This window comes from Mobula hypostoma, chromosome 11 (assembly GCF_963921235.1).
Source record: "Mobula hypostoma chromosome 11, sMobHyp1.1, whole genome shotgun sequence".
In the NCBI taxonomy this organism is placed as follows: Eukaryota; Metazoa; Chordata; class Chondrichthyes; order Myliobatiformes; family Myliobatidae; genus Mobula; species Mobula hypostoma.
In genome coordinates, this window is record NC_086107.1 from 91,978,018 (window position 1) to 91,992,243 (window position 14,226).

Sequence of the window (14,226 nt, forward strand, 5' to 3'; positions counted from 1 at the left end):
CATTCCTGTCTCCCACTTCCTCCTGCTGCACCGCCATTCCCGTCTCCCATTTCCTCCTGCTACACCGCCATTCCCGTCTTCCACTTCCTCCTGCTACTCCGCCATTCCCATCTCCCACTTCCTCCTGCTACATCCCCATTCCCGTCTCCCACTTCCTCCTGCTGCACCGCCATTCCCGTCTCCCATTTCCTCCTGCTACACCGCCATTCCCGTCTTCCACTTCCTCCCGCTACATCATCATTCCCGTCTCCCACTCCCTCCTGCTTCATCATTATTCTTGTCTCCCACTTCCTCCTGCTGCATCACCATTCCCGTCTCCCACTTCCTCCTGCTGCATCGCCATTCCCGTCTCCCATTTCCTCCTGCTGCATCATCATTCTCGTCTCCCACTTCCGCCTGCTACTCCGCCATTCCCGTCTCCCACTTCCTCCTGCTACATCACCATTCCCATCTCCCATTTCCTCCTGCTACATTGCCATTCCGGTATCCCACTTCCTCCTGCTACATCACCATTCCCGTCTCTCACTTCCTCCTGCTACTCCGCCATTCCCGTCTCCCATTTTCTCCCGCTACATCACCATTCCCGTCTCCCACTTCCTCCTGTTACACCATCATTCCCGTCTCCCACTTCCTCCTGCTACACCGCCATTCCCGTCTTCCACTTCCTCCCGCTACATCATCATTCCCGTCTCCCACTCCCTCCTGCTTCATCATTATTCTTGTCTCCCACTTCCTCCTGCTGCATCACCATTCCCATCTCCCATTTCCTCCCGCTGCATCATCATTCTCGTCTCCCACTTCCGCCTGCTACTCCGCCATTCCCGTCTCCCACTTCCTCCTGCTACACTGCCATTCCCGTCTCCCATTTCCTCCTGCTACACCGCCATTCCCGTCTTGCACTTCCTCCCGCTACATCATCATTCCCGTCTCCCACTCCCTCCTGCTTCATCATTATTCTTGTCTCCCACTTCCTCCTGCTGCATCACCATTCCCGTCTCCCATTTCCTCCCGCTGCATCATCATTCTCGCTTCCCACTTCCGCCTGCTACTCCGCCATTCCCGTCTCCCACTTCCTCCTGCTACATCACCATTCCCATCTCCCATTTCCTCCTGCTACATTGCCATTCCAGTATCCCACTTCCTCCTGCTACATCGCCATTCCCGTCTCCCACTTCCTCCTGCTCCATCGCCATTCCGTCCTTCACTTCCTCCTGCTACATCGCCATTCCCGTCTCCCACTTCCTCCTGCTACACCGCCATTCCCGTCTCCCATTTCCTTCTGCTACACCGCCATTCCCGTCTCCCACTTCCTCCCACTACATCACCATTTCCGTCTCCCACTTCCTCCCGCTACATCATCATTCCCGTCTCCCATTTCCTCCCGCTGCATCATCATTCCCGTCTCCCACTTCCTCAGTCCCAATCCCAGAACAGAATGTGGACTTAATGTTAATGAAAACCAACTTTGGGATGGTTTCCAGCTGGACATTAATGCCATAAATATTGAATGCCTTGTGACTTTAATGGAAGACGGTGTCATTTGCTCTAAGCACTGAACCTTTTGAACTGATGAAAATGACAGGTTATGGACTATTTACTCAGGAGATGCATACAGAGCTATAGAAGTGAGGCAAAGTGGCATCAACTTCATGGACCCTATACAGATTACAAAGGAGTAGAATGTTTGCTATTCTGAGGTAAATCAGGGTGGATAAATCCCCAGGGCCTGACATGGTTTTCCCTTGGATTCTACTGGTGGCAAGTGCAGAAATTGTCGGGACCCTAGTGGTAATCATACTTGGTGACAGGAGATGTACCTGAAGATTGCAGGATAGCCAATGTTGTTCTGCTGTTTATAAAAGGCTCTAAACATAAACCAGGAAATTATAGGCCAGCAGGTCTGACATCATTTTTAGGAAAGGTATTCTAAGGGATGAGATATATAAGTATTTGTGTAGACATGGACAGTTTAAGGATAGTCAGCATGGCTTCGTGTATGGTCGTCTTGTCTAACCAATCTTATTGAGTGTTTTGAGGGAGTTACCAAGAAAGTTGATGAATGCAAGGCAGTGGATTTAGCAAGGCATTTGACAAGGTCCCGCAGGGGAGGTTAGTCAAAAAGGTTCAGTCTTTGGCATTCAAATTGGATTAGATATTGGCTTTGTGGCAGAAGCCAGAGATTAGTATAGATAGTTGCCTTTCCAACAGAAGATCTGTGACTAGAGCATGCTACTGGGATCGGTTGTTGTTTGTTGTCTATATCAATGATCTGGATGAAAATGTGGTCAACTGGATCAGCAAATTTGTGGATGACAACAAGACTGGGGAGCTTATGCATACTGAGCAAGGCTATTATGGCTTGCAGGCGGATCTGCATCAGCTGGGAAAATGGCCTGAAGAATGACAGACACAGAGAAGTATGAGGGTAGATCTTCCCCAGTGACTGTAGGGCATTGAGGAGTTCAGTAGGACAAAGGGATCTGGGAACGCAGGTCCATAATTCTCTGAAAGTGGCGTCACAGGTAGATAGGGTCGTAAGGAAAGCTGTCGGCACATTGGCCTTTATAAATCAATGTATAGAGTTCAGGGGATAGAATGGTATGTTGAAATTGTATAAGACGTTGGTGAGGCTTAATTTGGAGTATCGTGTACCAGTGTAAACAAGGTTCAAAGAGTACAGAGAAAATTTATAAGGATTTTGCCGGGTCTGGAGGACCTGATTTGTAAGGAAAAATTGAATAAGTTAGGACTTCATTCTTTAGAACGTAGAAGATTGACAGGAGATTTGATAGAGGTATACGAAATTATGAAGAGTATCAATCACATTAATGCAAGCAGAGTTTTTCCTCTGAGGTGGAGTGGGTCTACAACCAGAGGTCATGGTTTAAGAGTGAAAGGTCAAAAGTTTAAGGGAAACGTCTTCACTCAGAGTGTTGTGAGAGTGTGGAATGAGCTGCCAGCATAAGGGGTGCATGCAAGCTCAATTTCAATGTTTAAGAGAAGTTTGGAAAGGTACACGGTTGGTAGGGGTATGGAAGGCTACGGTCCCAGTGCCGGTCGATGTGAGTAGGCAGTTTAAATAGTTTTGGCATCGACTAGATGGGCCAAAGGGCCTGTTTCTGTGCTGTACTTCTCTGTGGCTATATGTGCATGGAGGGATGGTTGTGCTTGAACTGGCTGCCTCAGGATTCGCCAGTCCCATTGAGGTAGTGCAGCCCTGATTTATGCCCCCTTTCCTCCCCAGGGCTAGCGGGCCTCGATGCCAAATCGAGTGGCCGGATGGGGACGCGGGCCTTGGCCTACTACATGACGACGACGGTTATCGCGGCTGCTCTCGGTGTGATCCTGGTGATCATCATCCATCCTGGTAACCCTAAGCTCAGGACCTCGGTCAACACGAGGTCCAAGAACCCCGATGTGTCGAGCCTGGATGCCTTCATGGATCTCATTCGGAATCTCTTCCCGGAAAACCTCGTGCAAGCGTGTTTCCAGCAGGTGATGGTTAAAATTATGGCCACATTTTATCGACAATAGCAGATCTGAGCATGTAAGATGAAGGAGGTTTATTTACATCCCTTTATCTTGATGTCCATTCCTAACATCTCCTGGCCAATGGAGGTTAACATCCCAACTACCTTATTCAGAGTTATTTATTTGTCACGTGCACATCGAGACATACAGTGAAAAGTGTCATTTCTGTTAACAGCGAACGCAACTTAAGAGTGCAGGGGGCAGCCACAAGTGTCGCCATACACCCTGGTGGCAAAATAGCATGTCTACAATAGTCAGCAGAGCAACATAAGCCACAACAACAAAAACGAACATGACAACAACCAAAAAAGATCCTTTCCTCTCACCCACTCACACACACACACACCGACAAGCCTCCAGTCCTAGGACAGGCTGGGATTCCAACCTACAGACCCCGGCCCGGACTAGCAGATCCACAGACACGAGGAAAGCTGCAGATGCTGGAAATTCAAGCAACACACATAAAAAGTCCTGGTGAACGCAGCAGGCCAGGCAGCATCTATAGGGAGAGGTACAGTCGACGATTTGGGCCGAGACCCTTCGTCAGGACTCACAGGGGTTGGGTCTGCAGCTTCTGGACACACTTTCAGGCCTGTTGCTTGCAGTCATTGTGCCTCAGGGTCACGGATACTGGGCTGACTTCCGGACATGCCACTGGGTCATCGACGCACAGATTTGCCTCCTGCCCACACAGACCTCTGATCCCAGGACTTGCTGTTTTAGGGGTTACCAGTTCTCGCCTATGGGGTGACCAGAGATACCGCTGACTGGAGATTCCTAGTCTGACCTTCACTTACTACCCCTGACCTCTAACTCCCCTCATCGCTGTCCCTAAGACCTAACCCCTCCTCTTAATCCTGTGCTGCCGCCAAAGCTATCCCTATGAATCTAGAAACAATTAAACCTGCGCCGCAGCCTCGACAGACGTCGCAGCTCGGCACCAAAAGTGAGCCATGGTTGAATGGTGGGGCAGACACGATGGGCTGAATGGCCTAATTCTGCTCCTATCTTTTATGCTTTTATCTTCATCACCTTTACCTTCCCGTGTGCCTCTTTCAGGAATCCTTGAACTCAGTGCACCCTGGAGCTCAAACATTGCCTTAGTGTCTGTACAGTCAGCCCCCATCTCGTTGAAAGATCTGTGTGCCGGGCTGTCACCATGGCAGAGATACTACCTGGGAGGATTGACTTAACACAGTCATAAGTATAATCGATGTAGAAGGAACATCCAGTCACCATCAACTAAATGAAACTCCGAAAATCTGTGTTCCATGTATGTGACTTAGAACATAGAACATATAACGCGACTGCACAGTACAGGCCCTTTGGCCCATGATGCTTTGCCAACCTTTTAACCTACTCTAAGATCAATCGACCCCTTCCCTCCTACGTAGCCCTCTATTTTTCTATCAAGCACGTGCCTATATAAGAGTCTCTTAAATGTCTCTAATATATCACGTCCACCACCACGCCTCTCAGAGCATTACACGTATCTACCACTCTGTGTAAGATCTGACCTCTGATATCCCCCTATACACCAGTCACCTTAAAATTTATATAGGCATCCGTTAGTCTCATGAGACCATGGATTTGCGCCTTGGAAGGTTTCCAGGGCGCAGGCCTGGGCAAGGTTGTATGGAAGACCGCAGTTGCCCATGCTGCGTCTCCCCTCTCCACACCACCGATGTTGTCCAAGGGAAGGGCACTAGGGCTGATACAGCTTGGCACCGATGTTGTCGCAGAGCAATCTGTGGTTAAATGCCTTGCTCAAGGACACACACATTGCCTCAGCCAAGGCTCGAACTAGCGACCTTCAAATCACTAGACCAACACCTTATCCACTTGGCCACACACCAACACAATTATGCCCTCTCATATCAGCCATTTCTGCCCTGGGGAAAAAGTCTTTGGCTGCCCACTTGATCTATGCCTCTTATCATCTTGTACACCTCTGTCAAGTCACCTCTCATCCTTCTTCACTCCAAAGAGAAAAGCCCGAGTTCACTCAACCTATCCCCATGACATGCTCTCCTGTGCAGGCAGAATTCTGGTAAATCTCCTCTGCACCCTCTCTAAAGCGTCCACATCCTTTCTATAATGAGGCAACCAGACCTGAACACAATATTTCAATTTTAACTTTGTTAAAAGATCTGTCAGATAAATTATCCTACTTCATATTATTGCAAAATTTCAGTATGTTTTAGACCATAAGACCATAAGATATTGGAGCAGAATTAGGCCATTTGTTCCATCGAGTCTGCTTTCACCATTTGATCATGGCTGATCCATTTCCCTCTCAACCCCAGTCTCCTGCTTCTCCCTGACGAAGGGTCTCGGCCCGAAACGTTGACTGTACCTCTTCCTAGAGATGCTGCCTGGCCTGCTGCGTTCACCAGCAACTTTTATGTGTGTTGCTTCTCCCTATAGCCTTTCATATCCTGACCAATCAAGAATCTATCAACATCTGTCTTAAATACACTCAATGACTTGGCCTCCACAGCTGCCTGTGGCAACAAGCCCCATTGATTCACCACCCTCTGGCTAAAGAAATTCCTCCTCATCTCCATTCTAAATGGACATCCCTCTATTCTGAGATTGTGCCCTCCAGTCCTAGACTCCCCCACTACAGGAAACATCTTCTTCACGTCCACCCTATCTCGGCATTTCAGCGTTTGATAGGTTTCAATGAGATATCCCCCTCATTTTTCTAAACTCCGGTGAGTACAGACCCAGAACCATTAAATACTCCTCATATGACAAAGCTTTCAATTCCAGATTCTCATGTTTTAATACAAGGGGAAATATTCAGTGCTTGTTTATTATGGTCACATGTATCAAAGTCCAGTGAAAAGCTTTTGTTTATGTGCCACCCAGACTGATCACTCTAGACATAGCGGTAGTAGAAAGAGAACAGAGTGCAGATATGGTGTTAGTGAAAATCAAATGTAGCTGCCATGATGAGGTAGATTGGGAGATCAGAGAAAATCCTGTCCTGTAGGAGAGGCCCTTTCACGAGTCTGATAGGAGCTGTCCTTGTTCCTGGTTTTTCATGATCTCAGCAAACTTTTTCATCTTCTGTCCAGGGTAGGAAGGGTCTTTGACTACGTTGGCTGCCTACCTGAGGCAGCAGGAAAAGTCCACGCAGAGGAGGTTGGTTTGTGTGATGTACTGATCTGTGTCCACAGCTCCGCACTTTCTTGCAAAAAAAATTTCGAGGATGCATTTATTTTGCTAACTGTTCTGATTTGCTCATGAACCAGGTACAAACCGTACTGAAGAAGGTCCCGACCTCTCTGCCCGAAGAGGTCAAACCTGACAACGTAACGCAAGGTCTCGCGGGAAATATCTCTGTTCAGAATGGAACACCTCCAGCCATCAACAGCCGGCAGGCTTTTGTCATGAAGAAGCAACTGGAGTTCAAGTGGGGAATGAATGTTTTAGGTACCTCGCACCATTTCACACGGGGCACATGTGTGTAGGAAAGTCTCTCTGTCAGAGAGTCAGCTAATGACTAATATAGACACAAACCAAGTAGGGAATCATAACAACAAGTGGCATCCTTTGAGATCTCATCTTTTATCTTTTATTTTATATTGTTCTCATACAGGAGCCTTAGGTCCCACATCAGCAGGTTCAGGAACAGTTATTACTTTTCAACTGTCAGGGTGCCAAACCAGCATGAATAACTTCTCTCACTTCATAGTTCTTCATAAATTCTGTAATGTTTCTTTATTTTCCTGTAAATGCCTGAAGAAGATGAATCTCAAGATGGGACTAGGTGAGAGTAAGCATTCGGCACGGACTAGAAGGGCCGAGATGGCCCGTTTCCGTGCTGTAATTGTAATATGGTTATAAGATAATATTAAAAAGGCATCCGTTAGTCTTGCGAGACCATGGATCTGCACCTGGAAAGTCTTCACTCTCCAGGGCGCAGACCTGGGCAAGGTTGTATGGAAGACCAGCAGTTGCCCATGCTGCAAGTCTCCCCTCTCTACGACACCAATGTTGTCCAAGGGAAGGGCATTAGGACTCATACAGCTTGGCACCAGTGTCGTCGCAGAGCAATGTGTGATTAAGTGCCTTGCTCAAGGACACAACACATATTGCCTCGGTTGGGGCTCGAACTCACGACCTTCAGGTCGCTTGTCCAATGCCTTAACCACTTGGCCATGTGCCCGCACAAGATAGTATATGGTAAGATATATGTACTTTTATAATAAATTTTACTTTGAGTTCGATATATAAGTCAGGATGGTGGTGAGTGGCGGTGTTTCCAAATGCCCGCTGCCTTTGTCTATCCTCACAGTAAAAGCCACAGGTTTGGGAGATGCTACAGAAGAAGACTTGGCAAGCTTGTAGGCAGTGTGAGAGGGAGGATAGGCAGGTTGTAGGCGGTGTGCAGTAGGCAGTGTGAGAGGGAGGATAGGCAGGTTGTAGGCGGTGTGCAGTAGGCAGTGTGAGAGGGAGGATAGGCAGGTGATAGAGAAGGGATGCACTCAGATTGATGGTTTGAGATGTGTCTATTTTAATGCAAGAAGCACCATGACAAAGCAGATGAGCTTAGAGCGTGGATCAGTACTTGGAGCTATGATGTTGTGGCCATTACAGAGACTTGGATGGCTCAGGGACAGAAATGTGTACTTAGAGTGCCAGGCTTTAGATGTCTCAGAAAGGACAAGGAAGGAGGCAAAAGAGGTGGGGTGTGGCACTGCTGATCAGAGATGGTGTCACGACTGCAGAAAAGGAGGAATTCATGGATTGTCTACTGAGTCTGTGTGGGCGGAAGTTAGAAACAGGAAGGCATCAATAACTCTACTGGGTGTTTTTTAAAGACCAGCAAGGAGTGCATGCCCTTTTCTCACCGTTACCATCAGGTAGGAGGTACAGAAGCCTGAAGTCACACACTCAGCGATTCAGGAACAGCTTCTTCCCCTCTGCCATCTGATTTCTAAATGGACTTTGAACCCATAAACACTACCTCATTTTTTTTTAATATACAGTATTTCTGTTTTTGCATGTTTTAAAAAATCTATTCAATATACATAGTTTATTTATTATTGTTTTATTTTATTTATTTATTTTTTCTCTGCTAGATTATGTATTACATGGAACTGCTGCTGCTAAGTTAACAAATTTCACGTCACATGCCGGTGATAATAAACCTGATTCTGATTCTGTTATTTACCAACACAGTCCAAGTATGTGCTAGGGGCAGACTGCAAGTGTCGCCTGGCTTCTGGCGCTGACGTAGCATGCCTACAACTTTATAAACCTAATCTTTGCAAGGTGGGATGAAACCAGACCACTTTAAGAAAACCCACTCGGTCACGAGGAGAACATACAAACTCCGTATAGACAGCAAGACGAATTGGCTCCAGGTTGCTGGCGCTCCAGTAGTGTTACACAACTCTGCCGCTCCGTGATAAAGTTTTGAAATTTAGCACGATTGCAAGGTTCCAGCCTGCAGCTGATGGTCCAGGTGGAGACATTTATGTCCGGGGGCACCGAAGAAGCAGTGGCTGAGGCTTTGCCAGTTGTGAGGGGGCTCTAGCCTTGCTAAGCTGCTGTCTACTGACCCACAGCAGACCCTGCCTCCTCACTCAACCCGTACTGTTCACCAGATGCGTTGCTGTGACAATGCGTTACATGGTCCTATCAGGACGGTCAATTCCTTTCCAGCTCTGTGCAGACAAGAATGTGTTTGTCAGAAAATAGACTGTTATAGGACAGCACAGGCACTTGATGTTGTGCTGGCCTTTTAAGATCAATCTATTCCTTCCCTCCCACATTGCCCTTCATTTTTCTATCATCCATGTACCTATCTAAGAGGCTCTTAAAAGTCCCTAATGCGTCTGTCTCTACCACCACCCAGCCACTCACCATTATCTGTGTAAATATCTATAAGGCATCCATTAGTCTTGCAAGACCATGGATCTGCGTCTGGAAAGTCTTCACTCTCCAGGGCGCAGGCCTGGGCAAGGTTGTATGGAAGACCAGCAGTTGCCCATGCTCAAAGTCTCCCCTCTCCACACCACCGATGTTGTCCAAGGGAAGGGCATTAGGACCCATACAGCTTGGCACCAGTGTCGTCGCAGAGCAATGTGTGATTAAGTGCCTTGCTCAAGGACACGACACATTGCCTCGGCTGGGGCTCGAACTCACAACCTTCAGGTCGCTAGTCCGATGCCTTAACCACTTGGCCACGTGCCCACCTCTGAGGTAAATACCTACCTCTGACATTTCCCTCCAACCATCTTAAAATAATGCCCCCTCGTATTAGCCATTTCCACCCTGGGAAAATGTCTCTGGCTGTCTATGCCTCTTATCATCTTGTACACCTCTATCAAGTCAACCCTCATCTTCCTTCACTCCGAAGAAAAAAGCCTTAGCTCGATCAACCTATTCTTGTAAGACTTACTCTGTAGTCAGGCAGCATCCTGGTAAATCTCCTCTGCACCTTCTCTAAATCTTCTACGTTTTTCCCATAATGAGGCGACCAGCACTGAGTACAATATTCCAAGTGTTTCTTGTAAATAGGGCATACTGCAGCCAGGGTAGAGGGAAACACGTGACAGTTAAGTAAATAGTTTTGTCCTTGTGTTGAGTTTCGTCCTTTAATGCTTGCATTGATAAAGGAGGATCAACTTTACTCACAATATATATTTATATGTATTCGGAATTTACTGTGTTGTGTTGATCAGGGCACGACATACAACAAAAAACAACAGCATTCAACAATTATAAAGAAAAAAGTTATATATAAATGGAAGTTAGAGGTTAAAGTATAAAAATGTGAATAAATATATAAACACCAGCATTTATCTACAATGTAAACAGCATTATAAAAAGTGGTTTAAAGTGTTCACAGTGCAGTGACAGGGTTAATGATCAAGAAAGGTTGGAGTGGGCTAACTAGAAAAGTTGATCAGATTAACTGCCTGGAGGAAGAAAGTTTTAAGATGGCTTGAAGTTTTTGCTTTAATAGTCTTATAGTGCTTTCCAGACGGAGCATTTGAAAAAGGCAGTTTGCAGGGTGGGTCGGGTCCACAGTGATATTTTTCCTGCCCTCTTCGTTGTCCTGGACACATACAAGTGTTCAGCACAAATGAGTGGGGCAGGAAAGGTTGACACAAGTAAATAATTCCAGGGATAGTTCAAAGTTCAAAGTAAGCTTGTTATCAAGTGCAAATATGTCACCACATACTACTATGAGGTTCATTTTCTTGGCGACACACTCAATAGATTAATTACTATAACAGAATCGATGAAAGACTGCCCAACTAGAGCACTCAACTAGAGTGCAGTAGACAGCAAACTGTGCAAACACAAAAAGGAGAAATAATAATAATAAAAACAAATACCAAGAACATGAGATAAGGAGTCCTTGAAAGTGAATCCGTTGGTTATGGGAACATTTCAATGACGGGGCAAGTGAAGTTGAGTGAAGTTATTCCCTTTGGTTCAAGAGCCTGATAATTGAGGGGTTGTAACTGTTCCTGAACATGGTAGTATTCGTGCTGAGGTGCCTGTACTTTCTTCCTGCGGGCTCTGAGGGAAGTTCTCCATTCTGGTTACCTGGGTAGGACTGGTATAATAAATGGTAGGGTCATTGTACATAGTTTGCTTAAAGCGGTGTTCAGTTGTATAGTGTGATGAAGAATGTGCTTGGTATGTTGGCATTTATGAGTCAGGCTACAGAGTTTATAAATTGGGAAATTATGTTGACATAGGTGAGGCCACACTTGGAATATTGCTTACAGTTTTGGTCACTCTGCTATAAGAAAGATGTTATTAAACTAGTAAGTACTGTATACAGAAAATACTTTCCAGGATGTTGCCTGCACTTGTGTGCCTGAGTTAACTGGAGGTTACATCAACTAGGATTTTATCCTGGGAATGCAGGAGATTGAGTGTTGGCCTGATAGAGATATATTCGTTCATGAGGGGCATAGACGGGGTGAAGGCACATTGTCTTTCTCCCTGGGAGGGTGTGCTGAATTGGTTAAAGATCAGCGGGGAGGGATTTGGAAGGGACATCAGGGAAGCTTCTTCACAAAAGGATAGTGCGTACTTGGAATAAGCTGCCAACAAGAGTGGTTGAGGAGAGCACATTAGTGAGATTTATAAGCCATCCAGGTAAGCACATCAATAGGAAAGGTTTAGAGGGCTATGGGCCAAGTACGGGTAGCTGGGACCAGCTTGCTGAGGTTGAATTGGGCTAAATGGCTTGCTTCCATGCTGTATGGCCCCATGACTTGATCCACCTTTGACCTGGTAGCTGTCAGGGCCACTGTTGGCTTACCAGGAGTTGAACACCAAACTAGCCCTTGCTGCTTGGGGGCACAGATAAAAAAAAAAGACACTCTACAGCGAGACTGGAGTTTGGCCGGGGGAACAGAGGTCACCTTCACTATACCCTCAGGGCTCAGACCGTTGAGGAGGACAGGGTGAAAAAGGACAGAGAAGGTCAAATGTTGGCGTGTCATGTTCCTGATGTTCTGTATTTGTAGCTTGCATAATCATCCCACACTAAATGACTACGTACATAATAAAGAGTATTTCCTGAACTGGTAATGGATTTAATTGGGAGACTTTGGGAAGTTGAGAGGGAGCAACTCATAGATGAGAGCTGAGTGCCCGGTGGGGACCAACGGTGAGTGAGCTGCCCCAGAGTGGACACAACAAGCCCCTTAACCAGAGGTACTACCCCTACCTGGAAACCCCATACATCTCTACGTATACTGTATGGGGGTGTATAAATTATATATATGTACTCTGACAATCAATTTGCTTTGAACTTTGACTTGTACTGTTTATCGTTTTTTGAGTTGAGTAGTACATGTGGGAATATTTTGAGCTCAGACTGGAAAAGGAGTTTGACTGTACCTATCAATAACTTGACGGATAAAGAAGTGGGCACCACCACATTGTAAATTTTCTCTGTACTCTGTACAGCTCAGAGTCATGGAGTCCTGGACCACTACAGCACAGAAACAGACCCTTCAGCCCAAGCAGTCAGTGCCGACCTGTTACTCTGCCTAGTCCCACTGACCCGCACCTGGGCTAACGCCCTCCCTACCCTTCCCAACCATCTCCTTGTCCAAACTCATATTCGAGCCTGCATCCTCCTTCTTCTCTGGCAACTCGTTCCACACCTGCGTCTCTCTCTGAGTGAAGAAGTTCCAGCTCAGGATCCCCAGTGAATGTTTCACCTTTCACCCTAAACCCATGTCTTCCGCTTCTACTCTCATGCAACCTGAGGAGAGAAAGCCTGCTTGCATTCACCCAAACTATATCTATATCTTATCTATATCGATATAACTGTCTTTCTATCTGCCTGCCTGTCTATCTATCTATCCATCTATCCATCTATCTATCCACTTATCTTTCCATCTATCCATCCATCTATCTATCTATCCATCTATTCATCCATCTATCCACCTATCCGTCTATCTTTCCACCTATCTATCCATCTATTGATCTATCTATCAATCTATCTACCTACCTATCTATTCATCTGTCTGAGTGTTTGATTATTTCTATTGCCATTTGTCCTCTAGGTCTGATTGGGTTCTTCATTGCGTTTGGGATTTCCATGGGCAAGATGGGAGAAAGAGCTCAGGTGATGATTGACTTCTTCAACGTGCTGAACGAGATCATCATGAGGCTGGTCTCAATGATCATGTGGTAAGACACAGAGCATCGGCCAAACAGGACACTGCTCTGCGCTTTTCCAATGTCTCTTGGGCTTTCTGAGGCTTCATCATCTAAGTCTTCAAAGGGACAACCACAGATTTCGAATGGGCTCAGTCTGAGATGAATGGGAATTTAAGCATTTCCGTGGCAAAGTTAAATACAGCAAGAAAGAATTGATTACTCCAATTTTGATGCTTATGTTATTCTTTGAGTTTTGGCCATTGTACATCAGAGGAGTATTTGTTGACATTACGGGTCATTTCTCGTTAGGAGTAAAGGGTGTGTATTTCTGGCGCATTTTGGTTGATATTAGTATCCAGCCATTGAAATCAGTGAAGCGTTGTGAGGTCAGAGATGCAGCAGCCAACCTGTGCACAGTAAGCTCCTAAAAATTGGGAGGTCAGTGTTATCCAATTATCGCGCCAGCGACCAAAGTTCACTTGCACTGCTGTCTGTAAGGAGTTTGTACATTCTCCCGGTGACCACTTGCGTTTCCTCCCACATTCTAAAGATGTATGGGTTAGTAGGTTAATTGGTCACAGGGGTGTAATTAGGTGGTGCGGACTCACTGGTTCAGAAGGGCCGATTACTGGGCTCTATCTCTAAATTGAAATCTCAAAGGTCCAGATCATGCATTTTCCATTGACCCAGGAACGAGTGGTGAACATAGAGCACAGAAAATCTACAGCACATTACAGGCCCTTCGGCCCACAGTGTTGTGCCGACCATGTAACCTACTCTAGAAGCTGCCTAGAATTTCTTTACTGCATAGCCCTCTGTTTTCCTAAGCTCCATGTACCTGCCTAAGAGTCTCTGAAAAGACTCTTCCATTGTTTTGTCTTCATTCACCAGCGGGATGTGTGTCTCACCAGCGATGCCAGCTGACATTACCCTTTACAATCTGAAGAGGCAGCAAAGAACTGACCACGTTGGTGGCACTGGAGATGTGTAGGTTGGCAGATTTCCTTCCATAACGTGGGCCATAGGGTCACATAGCAG

At 46.3% G+C, this 14,226-nt stretch overlaps 1 protein-coding gene across 1 annotated transcript in view; it reads left to right on the forward strand.

The window, feature by feature from the left end:
• The window catches only part of LOC134353508 (excitatory amino acid transporter 2-like), a 43,967-nt gene that overhangs the window by 11,090 nt on the left and 18,651 nt on the right, over positions 1 to 14,226 (forward strand). Inside the window, exons 3-5 of the mRNA XM_063061505.1 lie at positions 3,245 to 3,495; positions 6,792 to 6,972; positions 13,092 to 13,218. Of these exons, the coding sequence (XP_062917575.1) occupies positions 3,245 to 3,495; positions 6,792 to 6,972; positions 13,092 to 13,218 (559 nt within the window). The remainder of the gene's footprint in view (positions 1 to 3,244; positions 3,496 to 6,791; positions 6,973 to 13,091; positions 13,219 to 14,226) is intronic.